At 67.1% G+C, this 18,272-nt stretch overlaps 1 protein-coding gene across 5 annotated transcripts in view; it reads right to left on the bottom strand.

Annotated features, from left to right (window-relative positions):
• ADAMTSL2 (ADAMTS like 2) overlaps positions 1-14,819 on the bottom strand; it is a 29,487-nt gene extending 14,668 nt beyond the window's left edge. For 3 of the 5 annotated variants that reach the window (XM_080669023.1, XM_080669021.1, XM_080669025.1), the window contains exons 1-11: positions 14,565-14,819; positions 13,230-13,320; positions 12,598-12,743; positions 11,799-11,874; positions 10,780-10,882; positions 10,179-10,324; positions 9,923-10,046; positions 8,571-8,651; positions 5,956-6,131; positions 3,189-3,534; positions 1,301-1,673 (exon numbers count right to left, since the gene is read on the bottom strand). In XM_080669023.1, the coding sequence (XP_080525149.1) occupies positions 1,301-1,673; positions 3,189-3,534; positions 5,956-6,131; positions 8,571-8,651; positions 9,923-10,046; positions 10,179-10,324; positions 10,780-10,882; positions 11,799-11,874; positions 12,598-12,743; positions 13,230-13,319 (1,661 nt within the window). In that variant the 5' untranslated portion in view covers position 13,320; positions 14,565-14,819. Of the gene's footprint in view, positions 1-1,300; positions 1,674-3,188; positions 3,535-5,955; positions 6,132-8,570; positions 8,652-9,922; positions 10,047-10,178; positions 10,325-10,779; positions 10,883-11,798; positions 11,875-12,597; positions 12,744-13,229; positions 13,321-14,564 lie in introns of those variants that run through there. The other 2 variants (XM_080669022.1, XM_080669024.1) reach the window with 2 other exon arrangements.
• Positions 14,820-18,272: the final 3,453 nt, after the last annotated feature.

Raw genomic sequence — 18,272 nt, 5'->3', positions numbered from 1 at the left:
GGGTTGACAATCCATTGTATTGATTCCTGGGACGCCACAGCACCGGAAACCCCATGTGCCCGCAAGGGGCTGGGCGTGGGGTAAGAGTCGGTTGGGATGGGGCAGGAGAGAATCTGAATGTGGCTAAGGACCCAGAAGCCTGTGCCCACCTGGCCTGCGCGTGCTTGACCACTGAGTGCTGGGACCCGGGCATCCTCTGACAAGTCCTCCTTAGGGACGGGGAGGCTCGCGGGCCCCACACACTCAGACCCAGAGGAACCACACAGGACGGTCTGCGGTCTGAAATGAAAGCGTCCTCACCAGCAGCAGTTCCTGGCGGGCAATCCCGTCCCAGGCTGCTCTTTTCCCTGACAGAGGTCCCCCGTGGCTCCACGGAGCCTGGCCCTTTCTGCATCTACAAGACGCACCTGCTAACACACCCGTTGCAAATCAAAGACCTGTTTTTCCCTAACAAAGGTCAGTCTTTACCTCCACCGGCAGCTGTCTTTTTGTTTTATTTGTTGCATCTACAATAACATGCCTGATAACATACCTTTGGATGTCAAAGTCATTACTTCTCCCTAACAAAGGTCTGTCTTTTGGCCGTTGTCTTTTTTTGCATTTAGGAAAAATAACATACCTTTGGAATGTCAAAGTCATTTCCTTTTTTCCAGACCCCTCAACGCACCCAGCGCACCCGCGTGAGACCGCAAGTCCCCTCGCAGCGGTCCTCAAACTTTTTAAACAGGGGGCCAGTTCACTGTCCCTCAGACCGTGGGAGGGCTGGACTATAGTTTAAAAAAAAAAAAAACTATGAACAAATTCCTGTACGCACTGCGGGCCCGGGACGCGTCGGCTGCTAAGCAGGACAGGCAGCGGCACCCGGCGGGCCGGATCCATGTCCTCGGCGGGCCCCATGTGGCCCGCGGGCCGTAGTTTGAGGATGCCTTAGCGTTACCACCGTGTTAACCTGTAAACTGCTAACCAGCACCCACCCACGTAAGAGAAGTGCGCCCGTGTCTGTTCGGTTAACTTGTAACCCAGTCCCAGAGATGTCCCCATCTTGCTTTCTCCCGCCTCCCTCACCTATCGCCACCGGATTTCCTGTAACCCACGTCCGCCTCCTTCTTTGACTGCGATGCGTAAAATAAGGCGCAAAACTACTTTAGACTAAAACCCAGGCCTCCGACCTCCCGCTCAGATCCATGGGGTGGGAGAGGGTGTGGGCAGCATGGCCAGACTCCCACAGCCCGTCGCGAGGCCTCACTTACTCGGACCCCGCCCCAGAGGCCCCTGGCCCGGCCAGGGGTGAGCCTCCTACCTGGCCTTGTGCGTCCTGTTCCCGGCCGAGGCGGGGTGGCTGGCGCTGGCGTTGGGGAAGGCGGCCTCGGAGGAGCTGTTGGTCACTCGGTCACTGCTCAGCTCCAGGTAGGACCCGTTGAGCAGGTAAGCGCCGGGCCCCTCGCTCTCGTCGTAGTCCACATAGAGGCTCTCGGCCGGGGTGCTCCGTGGCGGGCCCTGCACGAAGATGTTGTGCACCGTCTCGTTGAGGACGAGCTCCTTGGAGTCGGAGCCTGCGCCCAGGACCTTGCTGGAGATGATGATGGCCGGGAGGAGCCCCTGGGAGGGAAGGCGGGCGTCGGCCTCTTGGTCATCCTTGTCCGTGGGGAGAGCCACGCTCGTGGCATTGCCGTCTGCAAGGGAGATGGTGGCTCAACTTCAAGCGGCCCCTCACATGGCGGGGGGCAGGGGTGGGACCACTGGGGCTGAACCTGGAAGCCCCCGGAGGCAGGTCTCTGCCCCACGAGAGAACACCTCCCCAGCGGAGCGCACAAGCTGGGCTAGGCCAGTGGTCGGCAAACTGCGGCTCGCGAGCTGCGGTGTGCTGCTCTGTTGACTAATGAGTGTGCCGACCACTGGTCTAGGCGATCCGTGGGGAGTCTGCAGTGGGTTGAAGGGGGTCCCCCCAAATTCATGTCCACTCAGAACCTCAGAAGGTGAGCTTATTTGGAAACTAGAGGTCCGGTGCATGAATTCGTGCACGGGTGGGGTCCCGCCAGCCCAATTGGGCCGGGCTGGTCGGGGGGAGGGGCCACGGGCGGTTGGCGGGCCAGCCCCACCCCCTGCTTGAACTCCCGGTCTAGAGAAGAATTTGCATATTAGCCTGTCATTATGTAGGATAAGATCTTTGTCAGCCTAGTTAAGGGTCTCGAGGAGATCATCCCGGATGTAGGTTGGGGCTTCCCTCCAATGACTGCCGTCCTTGCAGGAAGAGGAGGGCACAGAGGCAGTCTCGGAGAAGCAGCCGTGTGATGACGTAGGCAGAGCCTGGAGGAATTCGGCCAAAAGCCAAGGACGCCTGGCACCCTCAGAACGGGGGCAAGAGGGCAGGAAGGACCCTCCCCTGGGACCCTGACAACTTGGCTTGGGGTTTCTGGCCTCTAGAAGTGGAGAGAACCCATCTCTGTTGACCTGGGCCACCAGTGTGTGATCGCTGATTATGGCGGCCCCAGGACACTGACACGACCTTCCACGTAAAGACGCTGAAGGGCTTGGAGACCCGCTCCCCAAGTGAGCGGGGGGATTCTCCCCGAGTCTGGTCCTCCCTCCTCCCTCGGAACAACCCCTCTGAGCTGTGGCCATCGGAACTGCCAGTGTGGGTCTTGGCAGTTCCGATGGCCCCGGGTCACCACCGTGTCTCCACCCACACTTCCTGCCTCATCCTCGTCCCCACCTCTCTCCCCTGCCCTCAGCCGGCCAACCCTTGCCTGTTCCCAAGCCCTCAGATCAGGAGTCACCCTGCCCCTCAGCTGCCCACTATCCCCTTCCAGAGCTCCTGCCACACTTGGTGAGGTGTCTGTCTGTCTGTCCGCCTGTCTCTACCAGATACGCAAGAGCAGGGGCAAGATGGGGTCAGATTGTCCTGGGCTGGACTCGCACCCCACCATGGTGGTCTGTGTGATGTGAGCCAGTCCTCCCTCTCTAAGCCTCCGTCTCCCCATCTGTCAAGCGGGGACAAGCACACCCACCTCAAAGAACGAACGTCAGAGGACGGGCGTATGCGAAGGCCCAGCCCTGTGCCCGCCCAGCACGCCTGCGAGGAACCGGCCCCTCTTGTCAGGCTCCTCTGCGGTCTGGGGGGACTGAAGGCCCTTCCCCCAGGCCCCGCTCCCCAGGAAGCCCCGGCCGTACCCCCCGCTTCTGGTTACCTCGGGAGCCCTTGCCCTGGAGGGGCCCCTCGCAGGCCCCGCCGCCGCTGGCCTGCTCGCACACCTCGTTGGTCTGCCGGCCCTGGCTCAGCCCCAGCTCCAGGCCCGTGCCCGGCGGGCGGAACAGCCGGTTGTCCAGGCCCAGGCGCTCGGAGGAGGCCTGGCCGTAGAGCGAGCCGTTGTGCTGCAGGAAGCCGAGCAGCCGCGGGCCGTCCAGCTCCTGGCTCTCGGCGCTCTCGGAGGTGGGGAAGCTGTAGTAGACGGGCAGGCGGTGGGCGTGCGGCGGCGGCTGCTGCAGCGTGTACTCGAAGGTGATGGAGGGGCTTCTGCCGTTCTGGTTCCACACCTGGAGGGGAGGAGAGAGGAGCCTGTCTGTGTGACCCGCCCTCCCCCAGGCCCCTGAGCTCAGGAGCTTGGAGAATAGGGGCGCCCGGGAGGCGCGGTAGCCAGGAGCCAGGGTTCAGGCAGTGGAGGACGGGCAGTGGGGGGCGTGTGGACTGGCCCACGCCACCGAGCGGTGTCCCCGCTGAGCAGTGTCCCCGCGGCGGCTTCCCCGGAGCAGATCAGCAGCACCTCAATCGATGGTCGTGGCCACTGACCGGCCTCTGCGCTCTTTCCACCCCTCCCTCTCCCCGTCCTGTCACCGTGCAGGGGTCTGGAGTGACGCGGGCCAGCCCCTGGCATCGGCCCAAGCGGGGGTGAACGGACTAGCCGCGGAGGTGGTGCCGCTGACAGTCACAGCCAGGCCCCTCCCCAGGGATGGCCCTCAGCCCAGGGGACCTGCCTCTCCAAGGTCATGACCCTTCCCCAAGCTTCCCAGTGGCTAAGCCAGACTCCCCGCCCCAACTCAGCTGCCCGGAGGGGCGACTGCCACCCCAGAGCTCCGGCTCCTGTCCCTGCCGCCCAGCCCGCTCCTTCCTCTGCCCAGTCCTGTCCCCTCCGTTCGCACAGGCGCTGCTCGGAGACCCCCCAAGGCCCCCTGCCCACACACACCTCTGACTCCGAGTGCGTTTCCGTTTCCTGGGGACCTGACCTGCACATGGGGCCTGCGGCCTGGGGGGAGGGCGGCAGCCTGCCTCAGGGTGGCTCCGAGGGGAGGTACAAATGCGGCCCCACCCGATGCTGGGCCGCCTGGGACGCTCCTCAGCCCAGCAGCAGCGAGAGGAGGAGGAGGGGCACCTGACTGGGACCCCTCGGGCACAGGCGCTAAACAGATGGCGGCTCTGGCACCAGCCCACCTGCACCCACAGCCAGCTGTGCCCCTTACAGTTCTGTGACGGGCACGTCACTCATCCCTCCGTGGCCGGGTCCTTTGTAACGTGAGGTTCCGGATGCTGCCCTGGTGAAGTCTAAACAGCTCCCGTGGCGGCTCTGTCCCCATGTGTCCCCCGGCCTCCGCGAGAGGCCCTGGGGCGTCAGAACTGCCCATCCTGACGGCACCCGGTTCAGTGCCGTGTTCTCGGTGTTGGGACGCCACCGCGATGGCACACGTTTCCAGACCCAGCCAGGACAGCTCCCGGCAGGCTGGGCGAACAGGCCGGCACCGGACCGGCTCCTGCCCTTCCTCACGCCCGCGCACGCCCTGCCCCAGAACCGTGAGCACCCGGGGGAAGGGCCACGGCCAGCAGCCTGCGTGGCCTCAGCATTCAGGACCTGGACAACCGCATGGAGGGCGTAACCCCCAGTGTGAGGTGGGTCCTGCGGCCCTGTACCCCCGTCCAGCCTCCGTCCTCATGTCCCATGTCGTCCCCAGGGACCTGCACAGAACCCCTCCATTGCCCATCCACGGGGGGGAGGGGGCAATTAAAATTCAGGGGAAGGAAGGAAGGAGGAAGGAAGGAAGGAAGGAAGGAAGGAAGGAAGGAAGGAAGGAGGAAGGAAGGAAGGAGGAAGGAAGGAAGGAGGGAAGGAAGGAAGGAAGGAGGAAGGAGGAAGGAAGGAGGAAGGAAGGAAGGAGGAAGGAAGGAAGGAGGGAAGGAAGGAAGGAAGGAGGAAGGAGGAAGGAAGGAGGAAGGAAGGAAGGAGGGAAGGAAGGAAGGAAGGAGGAAGGAAGAAGGAAGGAGGAAGGAAGGAAGGAGGAAGGAAGGAAGGAGGGAAGGAAGGAAGGAAGGAAGGAGGAAGGAGGAAGGAAGGAGGAAGGAAGGAAGGAAGGAAGGAGGAAGGAAGGAAAGAGGAAGGAAGGAAGGAGGGAAGGAAGGAAGGAAGGAGGAAGGAGGAAGGAAGGAAGGAAGGAGGAAGGAAGGAAGGAAGGAGGAAGGAAGGAAGGAAGGAGAAAGGAAAGAGGAAGGAAGGAGAAAGGAAAGAGGAAGGAAGGAAGGAAGGAGGAAGGAAGGAAGGAAGGAGGAAGGAAGGAAGGAAGGAGAAAGGAAAGAGGAAGGAAGGAAGGAAGGAGGGAAGGAAGGAAGGAAGGAGGAAGGAGGAAGGAAGGAAGGAAGGAGGAAGGAAGGAAGGAGGAAGGAAGGGAGGAAGGAAGGAAGGAAGGAGGAAGGAGGGAGGAAGGAAGGAAGGAAGGAGGAAGGGAGGAAGGAAGGAAGGAAGGAGGAAGGAAGGAAGGAGGAAGGAAGGAAGGAGGAAGGAAGGAAGGAGGAAGGAAAGAAGGAAGGAAGGAAGGAAGGAAGGAAGGAAGGGAGTGAATCAGCAGATGGACAAGTGAGTGAAGAAATGAGTGAGGCCGGCCCCGCCTGCGTGGGGCGCTGCCGTGCACACTCGGTAGCCGCTGTGTGGCGTGCTGGCCCGGAGGCCCCTGCCCCGACCGCAGCACACGCACCATGACGTTCAGGCCCTGGTTGGTGGGCCCCTGGGCCACGATGTACTCGATGCCGGTCTCATAGACGTCCATGGGCCGCCGGTACTTGACCACGGTGCCGGCGATGTTGAAGTTCTTGGGGCTGTCCACCTTGAAGTTGCCGTTGAAGAAGTAGGAGCCGGCTTCATCTGCAAGGGCTGATGGATAAAGGCTGCCGGTCACATGGGCCGGCCGGCTGGAGGGAGCCATGGCCACCCCTAACCTGCTGACCCTTCCCAGACACCCCAAAGACAGAAAGCGAACCCCTCGGGGAGTGGGACTCCACACCAGCCTGTGGCCTGGCCAGCGGTGCCAGCATCCCCACCCCCGCCCCCGGGCATGGGGCGGGGACCTCAGTGCCCATCCAGGACCCACACGGGTGACACTGCAGCCCTGGCCTGGCTGGCCCGGAGCACTGCCCTGGAGGTCCCAGCCGGCCCTTCCCGACCACTCCTTGCTGACCAGCTCCGTGCCCGCCCCCCCCCCCCGACCCCCGAGCCGAGAGCCGAGACATGGTGCTGCCGATACTGGTGTGACCAGGATGCCCGCTGGCCCAGCCCCCCATTCTCCCGGATGTGCTGAGGGCGCCCTCTCTGTGAGGCGGGGTGCGGGAGGACCTCGGCGGGCGGTCACTCTGGGGCCTGACTCAGGCCCCTGCTGCCCGGACAGCACGAAGGTGCCTGCAGGCCCAGCACCATGTCCCACCGCCCCGAGGCTGCAGCCACTGCCCAGGGCTGGAGCCATGGTCCCCCGGGTTGTGGAGGGTGGCCATGCGCCAGGGCCAGGGGACGGAGGGAGCTGGGAGGCGGGGGACCTGGCCCGAGGGAGGGAGGGTTCGGCCCCCAGCACTCCTGAGGCCCGGGGCAGAGCAGTTGGGTGGTTAGCAGGCTGACACACCAGCGGATGCGGCTGCTGGGAAAACGCCCTCCGCACAGATGACGCGCCCGAGAGCTGCCGAGGCGCAGGGCACGGCCGGGCCGCTGTCGGGGCCCAGGGACGGGTATGTGCGTGGGGTTCACTCCCAGCCCCGTCCAAAACCTGTTCCTGACAGTAACCGCCTTCCTGCCTGCAGCTTTCCCAGGCCCATCCTCCCCTCCCCCTCCTCCCCTCCCCCTCCTCCCCTCCCCCTCCTCCCCTGCCCACCCTCCCCTCCCCACCCTCCCCTCCTCATCCTCCCCTCCCCACCCTCCCCTGCCCATCCTCCCCTCCCCACCCTCCCCTCTCCATCCTCCCCTGCCCACCCTCCCCTGCCCATCCTCCCCTGCCCATCCTCCTCTCCCCACCCTCCCCTGCCCATCCTCCCCTCCCCACCCTCCCCTCTCCATCCTCCCCTGCCCACCCTCCCCTGCCCCTCCTCCCCTGCCCATCCTCCCCTCTCCATTCTCCCCTGCCCATCCTCCCCTCCCCACCCTCCCCAGGGCCCCATCCTCCCCAGGGCCCATCCTCCCCAGGGCCCATCTTTCCCAGGCCCCATCTTTCCCAGACCCCATCTTTCCCAGGCCCCATCTTTCCCAGGGCCCCCTCTTTCCCAGGGCCCCCTCTTTCCCAGGCCCCCTCTTTCCCAGGCCCCCTCTTTCCCAGGGCCCCCTCTTTCCCAGGCCCCCTCTTTCCCAGGCCCCCTCTTTCCCAGGCCCCCTCTTTCCCAGGGCCCCCTCTTTCCCAGGCCCCCTCTTTCCCAGGGCCCCATCTTTCCCAGGGCCCCCTCTTTCCCAGGCCCCATCTTTCCCAGGGCCCCCTCTTTCCCAGGGCCCCATCTTTCCCAGGGCCCCATCTTTCCCAGGGCCCCATCTTTCCCAGGGCCCCCTCTTTCCCAGGGCCCCCTCCTTCCCAGGCTCCATTGAGGCCCAGGATCTTCCCATGTGTCTGGTTCAGACCCGCGGCATCTCCTGGCCTCCTTGCCGGTAGTCGAGCTGCCGGCCCGCCAAGGCCTGGCTTCCGGAGTGGATGCCGGGTGCTGGAACGTGCAGCCTGCCGGGTGGGGGGCTGGAGCCTCCTACCCTGCTCCCAGCCCTGGCTCTCACAGGGCCACCCTCAGAGGCAGGAGGTGAGGCAGGCGCTGGGAACCGCTTCCCCATCCTGGGTCCCCAGCCTGCCCCTCACAGCCTTGGCCACTGTGCAGGTGCTCCAGAATCTGCAAGCTTCCCCCCCCCCCCCGCCCGCCCCCCAGACCTCAGTCCACACCCTCCCCTACTGCTGGCTGCCCATGGGGGTGGGGGGGGAGAGCTCCCACTGGGGCCACCTTCTGCCACTCTTTCTGCCTCAGCCTCTCGCCTCCTGAGCCCCACTCCTCTACCTGGAGCCAGGGGCTCCACCTTCAGCACCTCCGGCTTTTGCCGGGCTCTCCAGGGACGGGGAGCTCACTACCTGACATCACGCCTCCCTCCATGGTCTGAGTACAAGGTCCTCCCACACCTGAGCTTCCCTGTGACCTCCCCCCCCCCACACACACACACACACACCGGGCCCAGTTCTGGCTTCTGCGGCCCATCCCTCCCCCGAAGGAAAGGACCCCGGTCAATTGCCCCTTCTCTGCCCATCCATTTCACCCCATGCTAAACCCACGCCAGGTGAGGCGGCGCCCAGGCCCCCAGACCTACCCAGGACGTCGGCAGACTTCTTCCGCTCCACAATCTGGATGTCTCGGGCGCCAGCCGGGATGTGGGTCACCAGGGAGTAGCCTGGCGGAGATTGGATGGCGGTGAGTGGAGGCCACCGCCTCTCAATTGGAAAGGCAACCAGAGACTCGAACCTGCAACCGAGGTGCGTGCCCTTGACCGAGAATCAAACCCGCACCCTTCCGTCCCGGGCTGGTGCTCTAACCACTGAGCAACCCGCCCAAGGCAGCACTGGCTTTTTGGGGGGAGGGGCAGCTGTAGTGTTGGCCAATTCCCCTGGTCAAAGACTGCCACGTGGCCGATGGACGCTCCCCATGCGGTGCCACTGGGTACATCCCCGGCTGCTGCCGGGGCGCCACTGGACAGGTGCGTGTCACACAGGCAGGCCATCAGGAAGCGAGGGCTGATGTGGGCGTACAGGCGTTCATTTTAAATTAGCGCCAGCTCTGGCGGGGCCTCCGGGTGATGAGCGCCCACACATTCGCCAGGGAAGAGGGAAGGCTGGTGGTGGGGACCACAGACCCCGCCGCGAGGCCCCCTGGGTTCATTCCTGGCTGCGTGACCTGAGGCTGGCTTCTTAACCTCTCTGTCTCCACGGAGCTGGTGTGAGGTGCACGGGGCGCACCCGGAGAGTTCGTGGGGGTTGTTGGAGGGACAGCCCCCGCCCCGACGCTGAGAGTCCTGTGAGGCATGAACCGCATCTGCAAAGCCTTCCCGCAGCCTCAGCGTCTGGCGCACAGTAGGTGCTCAGAAAGACATGCACCGACGGACTGACGGCGGGGCCTGAGTCTCCCTGCCTGGGACCTGGCGGGAGGCCCTGCAGGCAGGTGTGTGATGGGCAGGGGGGAGTCCCAGGGGCCTTCCTCGAACCCGCCTCCACAGTGAGGCCTCCAAGGCAGCGGCCTCTGTCCACCCCACTCACAATCCGTAAGGAATGTGCCCCCACCCCCGGAAACGTGGACTCTGCAGACCAGGGCGCCCCAGAACCTGTGAGCCCAAACTCAGATCAGTCCGCGGTGAGGGTGGGACTCGTGCCTGGGTCTCCCCCTTAAGTGCGCCATTCACATCCCTCTCCCCCTCTCCCCCCACGCCCCCCCCCGGGACCCCGCATGACTGCAAACGCCACCCGTGGCCCCAAGCCAAGCGTAGGGGCTCAACAGAGAGCTGCTCCTTCTTCCCAGCCAGCGGGGACACCCCAGAGCACCCGCCTGGGCCCGGGGGGGGGGGGGGCGGGGAGAGGGTCAGGTGGCCCCCCGGAGAGGGGGAGGGGCCGGGAACTTGCGCAGTGCCGCTCAGCGGGGTGGCTCCCGGAGGTGGGAGCGCGGTGCCCTTACCGAGGTTGGCGTTCCCCTTGCGGTAGTTTCCCGTCACGTGGGTGCAGCTGCTCCCGTCGCCCTGGCAGACGCCGCACTTGTCCAGCGTGTGGGTGGAGAAGAGCACCCCGTCACAGCCGATGGGCTGCGGGAGGAGAGGCGAGAGCGCCGCTGGGAGCGCGCCCCGGCCCGGGCCCCCGGGGCCGCCCCGCCTCGGCGGGCCGTGGGCGGTCGGCGCAACGAGACCCCCGGAACTTGTGCTACAACGTTTAACAACCTCACATTTTCCAGACACGCACACCCCGCGCAGGTCGGTGAGCTTGCAGGACGTGCCGTCGCGGGCGGGCACCATGAGCTGCCGCTGGCCGTCCACCGTGGTGCAGTGCAGGTCGCAGGGCTTGCTGGAGATGTGCACGTAGTCATCTGGGGGGACAGGGGCTCTCAGGATCGGGGGGTCGGATTCAGGGGCTCCCCCCGCCTTCCCACGGAGACGGCGCTGCCCCGGGGCACAGAGTGGGAAATGGAGGCCCGGAGAGTGGAAGGGACTCGCCGGGTCTCGGGGACTGGAATGCACCCCGATGCGGGCTCTGCTGCCCGGCCGGCCTCTGCCTTCCTGTGGGGGGGACAGGTCCCCCTGGCAGGAGGGCTGAGCCCCCAATGGCCTGGGCTGCTGGCCCGGGAGCCCCTGCACGTGCCCACGGCGGGGAAGGCCAGCTCGGTTATTCTGTCTCAACTCGCCCTGGCCTCCGACAAGACCCCTCCCTCTGGGCCAGCTCGCCCATCTGCCCTCCACTGTCCCAGGGGCTGACCCATCGGGAGTGGGTCTTCCCAGGGTCCCCCCCAGCACTGTGCTCCCCCAGGCGGCCAGGGCCAGGTACCGGGGTACAGGGGCTTCCACTGGTGCGTCCGCCCGTTGTACACGTGGGAGTTGAAGGAGATGCACTGCTCCTCCCGGAAGCTCCTCCCGTCCGGCGGACACTCCTGGGGGCGAGAGGGCGGGGGAGGCTGGGGAACTCGCCGACAAAGGCGTTTCTGTCCGCCCGGCAGGAAGTGGCTGCCGCCGAGGGTGGCCTCTCCGCGCTGCGTCTCACCGGCTCGCTCTCGGGAGGAGAGGGACGAGCAGAAGGACAGCGACTGACCGTCCCTCAGACTGTCCCCAGGGGCTCCGGGCGGGACCCTGCCATGTCCCTGCCGGCCCTGCAGTCCCCTGCGTGTCCCCGGCTGTAGCCACAGCCCTGGGTGCCCTGACTGGAGGGGCTGAGGTGGGGCCCAGGGCAGGGGGAGCGCCCAGGGCAGGCGGTGGGTCCCCCCTCGGAGCTCAGGAGGGTCCAGGAGGACAGCTGACCCACGAAGCCAACTCAGAGGCTGTGGCCACTTGGTCCCTCCAGCCCCTAGCCCCCTGCACGTGTGCACACGCGGACACACACGGACAGCCGGACGCGGACCTGCGCGGAGACCCGAGGCGGTCTCTGCCCCACGCCCCGGCCTTCAGGCTCACACCCGACGGCTCTGGCCCCGCCGAGAGCTGCCAGGAGCCAAGCCGCGGGGGGCGCCCGAAGGTCTCCTGTGTGCCCGGGCCGCTGCCCGCTTCCTGGGGCGGGACACCTGGCGGATGTCGGTCTCCCGGCAAACTCCTGGCGCAGGACTTGTGAGCAAAGTGGGGGCTTCGACCAGAGACCCTGACCCTGGAGCTTCCGCTCTGCCAGCAGCAGGGAGGCCTCTGGCCCCGCCGTGCCGGGGGCACACGGGGGGCACGGGGATCGGCTCTGCTGCAGGCAGGTGGGCACCTTCTCTTCACGGGATGGAAGGGGCAGGCCCAGGACAGGACCCACCACAGACCTGCGGGGAGGGGGAGGCGTGGGGGGGCAGGGTCCTGTCCCAGTGGGCGGAGCCTCACCTCCACGCGGCACAGCTGGTACCGCTTGGACGTGCCCGTGCAGGTTCGGTTCCCAGCATCGGTGACAGACGTCCTCCTGGCGGGAAGACAGGGTCTCAGCCTGCGCCGGGAGCCGCCAACTGCCGCTCCGCCCTGCTCCTGCTCCTGCTCCTGCTCCCCATGGCCTCGGGGCTGGCCCCCGTGCTTCCCCCAATTCCTCTGACCTGGGGTCCTCCCTCCCCTTGGGCCTGCCAGCCCTTCTCATCGCACAGGGGTTCAAGCCATCTGGGGGCGTCTCCCAGCCCCTTCTCAGCGGAGGGGGGTCCCCGATGCACCTCTGCTTCCCCGTCACACAGCACAGCGCTTAGCACCCAGAATTAATCACCAGAATAAGGACATTGACCAGGTACAGGCGTGCACTGGAGCACACACACGTATCCCCGTGTGTTCGCGCCTCAGGTGGCCTCCAGCACCCCTCCACCCCACAGGTGAGGACGCTGATGCTCAGAGAGGTTCCGTGACTTGCCCAAGGTCACACAGCTAGGAAGTGGCAGAGGCAAGATTTGAACCCAGGTCTGCCCGACAGCCTTAGAAACGGGTCCCGCTCGCTCACCAAAGGCCTGTGCCCAGTCCCTGGAGCAGGACGCAGCCTAGGACGCCGGGTCCCTGATGGGGGCCAGTGAAGAGAAGTCCCTCCCTGGCCTGTGCTCCTCACCCTGACACCCTTCCCAGCCCGAGACCCCCGTCAGCTGCTGCCCCGGCTGAGGGCCAGGTGCCCACCCTCAGGCCAGCCCCTGGGGGTCCCGTGCCTGACCCGCACCTCTGCTGGAGGCAGTGCCGCTCCTGGGACGTCACGCCGGCCCCACAGCTGCGGGAACACGCCGTCCACTTGGTCCACTCCCCCCACCAGGAGGCGGTGGCGTCCGCGCCCCCCTCCAGGCTGTTGGACGCGGGGCTGTTGTCCTGCTGAGAGACCCGCAGGCTAGGAGCTAGAGCGCCAGCGGGACCGGCCACCCGCCCTGGGCCCTGGACAGCACGGCCACCTGGCAGCCGGGGCTCAGGGGTCAGGGGTGGTCCCGGAGGGGATCCCAGGGAGTTGGGGGCCCCGGGTCCTTCCCATTTTGAGATCTGGGACATCCTGGGAGCTCAGCGGGGTCCTGGGGACCGACCTAACCTCCCCGACTTCTCTCTCCCGAGCAGCCCGGGACCCAGCCGGGTTCTACAGGACACGCCCCCCTCAGCACGCCTCCTGGACGTCACTTGAGGGAGGCGGTCCGCCCTCAGCCCGTCCTGCTGGATGGCCAGGGCTCCGAGTGGCCAGGGCCCCACGCAGGGGCCGGTCTGACACGTGTTCCTGGCATGAGGGGGCTGTGGGAAGGCAGCCCGGGACACTGGCCACGCAGCCCCTGTGACATCCGCCCATCTGGGTGCGGGACCACGCTCCCCACTCACCGTGGCCCCCGTGGACGCCACGCCGCCAGCCACGAGTGCCGCAGCCAGCAGGGACCAGGCCCAGCGCGAAGGCCGCCGTCCGTGGTCCATCCTGGGAAACAAGGCCACCGTCACCGCCAGGCCAGGCCCAGCTCCTCCCTCAGCTGACCAGGGTCCACTTGGGGGCAAAGCCCTCAGGGCCCACCCAGGGCCAGGGCCACGGGGTTATCTGGGATCGGTTAGTGGTGGCTGCCCGGGGCCCTGGGGGGCGGGCTCGGGGAGTGATTAGAGATGCCTGCCACGGGCTGACACAGTGGTGGTGGTGTGCGCGCTCAGCCGGCACCACCCCAACCGGAGGGCACTTGGGGGCATGTGCTGCTCTGCCTCCGACACCCAGCACCCTGGGGACACTGTGGAGAAAACCGGGGACGGGGAGGGGGGCGAGGGGCTGTGGCCTGGACGTGGCCTGTGGCCTGTGGCCCAGCCCAGCAAGAGCTCCTGGGTTTTCACCTGCTCGGCGCTTGCTGGCCACGGGAGAATGACCGTCTAAGGGGTGGGTCCCTGGATGCCCCCACCCTGGGACGCCAGGGCCCCCAGACCCCAGAGCACCCTGTGGACCGGTCCCGGCACTGGGCTAATTCCAGGGGAAGGGGGATGAAGGCCCCCCACCCCCACCAGTTCTGACACAGCTCCTCCGAACTGCCCCCCTCTCCTCCACCAAACCCTCCCTTCCGGGCCGCTCGGACACCTGCAGGTTCTCGGGCGCTGCGCCAACGACACCCGTGCACCCCAAGGAAGCCTCTGCCCTGGACAAGACAGCACTGCACCCTGGCGATGGGAGCTGGCGACCCCACCTCCCCAGCTGCCTGCCTGCCTGCCTGCCGTCCCCCCCACCTCGCCCCTCCCCCGCAGGCCTCCATCTGCGCCCCTCCCCAGCCTCGGGCAAGCGGAGCCCCTGGAGGTCCCGAGGTCCCGTTGGCTAATTGGTGCTCCAGCTCCTGCCTTCGCCGGGGACAGGTGCTGAGCCGGCCTCACACTTGGTTTTCATTAAGGCTCCAGACACCGCTGGCTGCAGGCCAGGCCCGGCTCACGCGGGATCCAGCCCTCCCTGGGGTCCAAAAACAGCCAGCGGCCAGCGGGAGGGGCTGGCATGCACAGGAGAGCTGCAGGCATCTGAGGCTGGAGGCTGAGGGGCCACTCTCGCAGTGCCCGGAGGGGCTGGACCCCTCCCCACGGGCCTCCTCCTGCTCCATAACGCACCCAGGGGGCTGCGGGATGCTCAGGGACCCTGGGCTGCGCGTCGTCCCCGGGGAGGGCTCCGGGGGGGGGGGGGAGCGGCGGGTGGAGGTGCCCTACCTGTCCCGGGTCAGCAGGTTGTCCTCCGGAAGAGAGGGGCTGAGTGGCCGTGGGCAGGCGGCGCCAGGTGCGTGCGCAGGGGCTGCTGGCGTGCGGAGAGCTGCGGGCTCTGCCGCTCCCCTTCCTCCTGCTCCCGCCCTCCTCCACTTCAAAGAGCACCCACAAGAGGGGGTTCCCAGGGCGGCGCGCAGCCCAGTGGCGGCTCTGCAGCGCGGCCGCCTTTATAGCTGTCAGGCAGACAGGGAGGAACTCACACTTCCCACCAGGCTGCTCCCCCGCCCGCCCGCCCGCGGCTGGCCTGGCGCACACTTTAACCCGCTCCGCGCCTCTGGAGCCCGGCCAGGCCGGCCCAGCTGCCTGCTCACTGCTGCTTGGCCTGGGAGCAGCCAGCAGGGCGGCCGCCTTCCCGGGCCCAGAGCTCAGGGTGGCGTGACCCGTGTCCAGACGGAGCGGCCGCTTGGCCTGGGGTCGCAGCGGAAGCCGAGCCTCGGCCCGGCTGATTCTGCTTCCAGAGGAACCTGGTCTCTGGCACTCACTCCCAAGCGTGGAACCTGGGATGTATGAGGCATCCGGTGTGGTTGCTCCATTTTACAGAGGGGAGGACCGAGGTCCAAAGGGGACACCACACTCCCAGGTCACCCAGCCAGGCTCCGAAAGACTGCGCAGCGGCCAAAGCAGGTGGAGAGGCTGAGGGAGACCCCGGAGAGCTCGGCCAAGGGTTCCAAGGCAGGGACAGACATGGTCAGGGCCTGCTGACCAGATGGCCAGAATGGCCAGGGCCAGTGCGGGGGTGGCACAGGGAACTCTGTGCAGATGTTCGACACTAGCTTGGCGGGGCACGGTGGCCTGGCTGGGCCCACGCCAGCTGGGCATCCCCGGGCAGGCCAGGCACGGGGCTCCAGGCCCAGCTCCTGCTGAGTCAGAGCGCGGAGCCCAGACGGGGCAGCACCCCGGCAGCTCGGCAGACCCCAGGCTTTGCGAGGTCGCCCTGGAGGCCAGGCTCCCCCGAGCGCACCCTCCCAAACACAGAGCCTCCACGTGGTGAGGGTGGAGGGGCAGCACTTGGCCAGGGGACCTGAGCCCTGTCATCCGCCCCCTGCTCTGCACCGCAGGTGTCACCGGCCCCCGGCGGCACCGGGAAAGCCCTCTCCTCCCCTCTGTCCTCCCTGCCAGAGGGACCGTGGTGGTCTCTTTGGTGGCCTGGGCCTCCTCGGCAGCCGAGGATTATGCCCCCCGCCCCCCGGGAAGGCTCGAGCCCACGGCTGGCCGTCAGCAGCCATGACTGGGAGGGGAGCGACCAGTAATAATAGTGCAAACACCACCACCCGCCGCCCCGCCCTGGGCTCTTCCCGTGCCCCGGCTCTGCGGCCGGCGTCTGCTGTCCCCACTCTGCAGATGGAGGAACGGAGGCTCCAAGACTGAGTGACGCCCACGGTCGCCCACCCGGCAAGGGGCACATCAGGGACCCAGCGCTCAGCCCCCTCTGCACCTGCAGGGTTGTCACGGTCCTGGTCCCCATCCCTGTAACCCTCGGGGGCGCAGGCCTTACTCCCTGTTTTCCCTGGGGCCCCCCCGGGGGATGATCCGTGGATCCAAGACTTGAATCGGGGTCCACACTGCCCCCTGGGGTCGGCGTGCTGCAGCGCAGACACGATGGAACACCCTCCCCGGCCGCCCCCCCTCACAGACAGGGTAGTCTCTGCCCCTTCCCTTCCCTTCCCCTCCGGCCCCACCAGGGCCCTGAGCTCTCCCGCCAGCCAGCCAGCACCAGGGTGACTGTGCTTCCCTTGGGAGGGACCCCACAGCCGACCGCAGGGCAGACAGCGTCTGGAAGACAGGCCTGCCACCCGCCTGCGGGGTGACCTCCTGCAGGTGCGTCCCCCTCTGCCCCCAGGAGCTGGCCGGGCTCCCCCTGAGTGCCACCAGGGAGCCCCCAGACTCCAAGCCCGCAGCGAGCTCCCACTGCTGTGGCTCCACTGGTGGCCTGGGAGTTTCTGGGGAGACACCGGGAGCCAGGGAAGGGATCTGGGGGCCCGGCACCCCAGGAATTTGGGGGGAATGCAGAATGGAGCGCAGGTGGGAAGAGCCTCTGAGGCCTCGGTGCCGGTGGGGCCGCTGTCAGCCCCGCAAAGGGATGGTCAAGCAGCCCCCCGGGCCGGGTGGGCCTCAGGTGCCCTGGGGACCCCTCGCGGGGGCCCAGCCAGGCTTACGGGGCAGGAGCCCTAAGTGCCCCGGGGCCTCCTGGCCGTCTGCACTCAAGTGACAAGAGAGCTCCTGTACCCTCCTCTGCACATGCTTGGCACCCCCACCTCCTCCAGGAAGCCCGCAGGTGCCCTATCGGGTCAGCATCATCTTTGCCGAGCTGTGGCTAATCCCCCCACCCCCAGAGCAGGGTCTGCTCCTGGTTTACGCTGCATCCTCAGTATGGGGGGGCGGGGGGCGCCTGGGGCCCACCTCCTCATTCCTTGAGGGTGAGCGTGAGCTGTGCCCGCTGCTTCCCCGGCAGAGCTCCCCGCTGGCCACACACTGTCCCCGGGCCCTGGGGGAGGCGCTGGGACGCCTGGGGTTCAGGAGACTGTATGCCACCAGAGCTGTAGGATGTCTGAGGAGCAGCCGGGAACAGGGCAGCGGGCACATGGCCAAGGAAGTGGAGGAGGGGCGTGGGCAAACCAGGCTGGGGGGATGGGGCGGAGGAGGGGCGCAGCGGGCCGTGGGGTGGTGGCCGCTCCTGCACAGCCACGCGTGCCGCGCAGAGCTCAGACGGTCCCCACACATGGGCCAGAGCTGTGGGAGGGGGCTCACCCCGGGCACCCAGAAGCCAGCCAGTGGGTCCAGAGGGCGGCCCGCCTTTCAGCACCCCGCCGCCCAGGGCCCGGACAGCAGAGCTCTTGCACACAGCAGGGACCGGGCCACCGGGGAGCGACCTGGCTGGGCTGGGGGGCTGGCCACTCGGAGGGACAACGCAGGCCTCGGAGTGGGCCGTGAGAGTCGGGACCCCACGGGGACCTCCGTCCCCTCCTCTCCTGCTGCTCGGCCACGTCGTGAAGTTCAAGGGGAGGGCCCAGAGGGGTGAGACCACTCTTGCTCCAGAATCCACAGAAAGAGACTCCTTGGTCTCCAAATCTGGAGCGAGGAGGGGACCATGAGAGCTTGGGCGTGGCTGGGACCTGAGCTCCAGGGACAGGCCTCCGCCGGCGGGGACAGCGGGTGGCCCGGCTGTGCCTGGCGGCATCCGGCTGCTTCGCCTGCCCAGGTGGTCGGCCAGCCTGGCGTCCAGGGCATAGCTCCAGCAGGGACGGCAGAGTCTGGTGTCAGCGAGGACGGTCTCCTGCCCAGGGGGGCGCCCCGACGCTATGCCACCAGGCCAGGCACCAAGCTCAGGCTGGGTCCCCAGGAGCTGGGGCCCACGCTGCCTCGCCCTCTGCCCACCGGGGAGGGAGTCAATGAATGGCAGCCCCAGCAGCCAACAGCGGAGAGAGGCGGGGCTGGCTGTGCAGTGCGGGCATGGCTGGGCTCCGGTGCCCGCTCCCGGGTCCCTCGAGCAGCCATTCCTGCGTGAATGGACGGCGAGGCCTCCTTTTAGAAGACAACCCCCCCGCCCCGCCCCCAGCTCTTATGTGGTTTCTGAACAGACACTTAGCGAGGACCTCCTGGGGCCCCACCGGAGCCCGCACACGCATCCCCCCACATGAGGCAGGGCCGGTGCGA

Source organism: Plecotus auritus (genome assembly GCF_963455305.1).
Source record: "Plecotus auritus genome assembly, chromosome: 5".
NCBI lineage: Eukaryota > Metazoa > Chordata > Mammalia > Chiroptera > Vespertilionidae > Plecotus > Plecotus auritus.
This window is presented reverse-complemented; position numbering and strand designations above follow the sequence as displayed.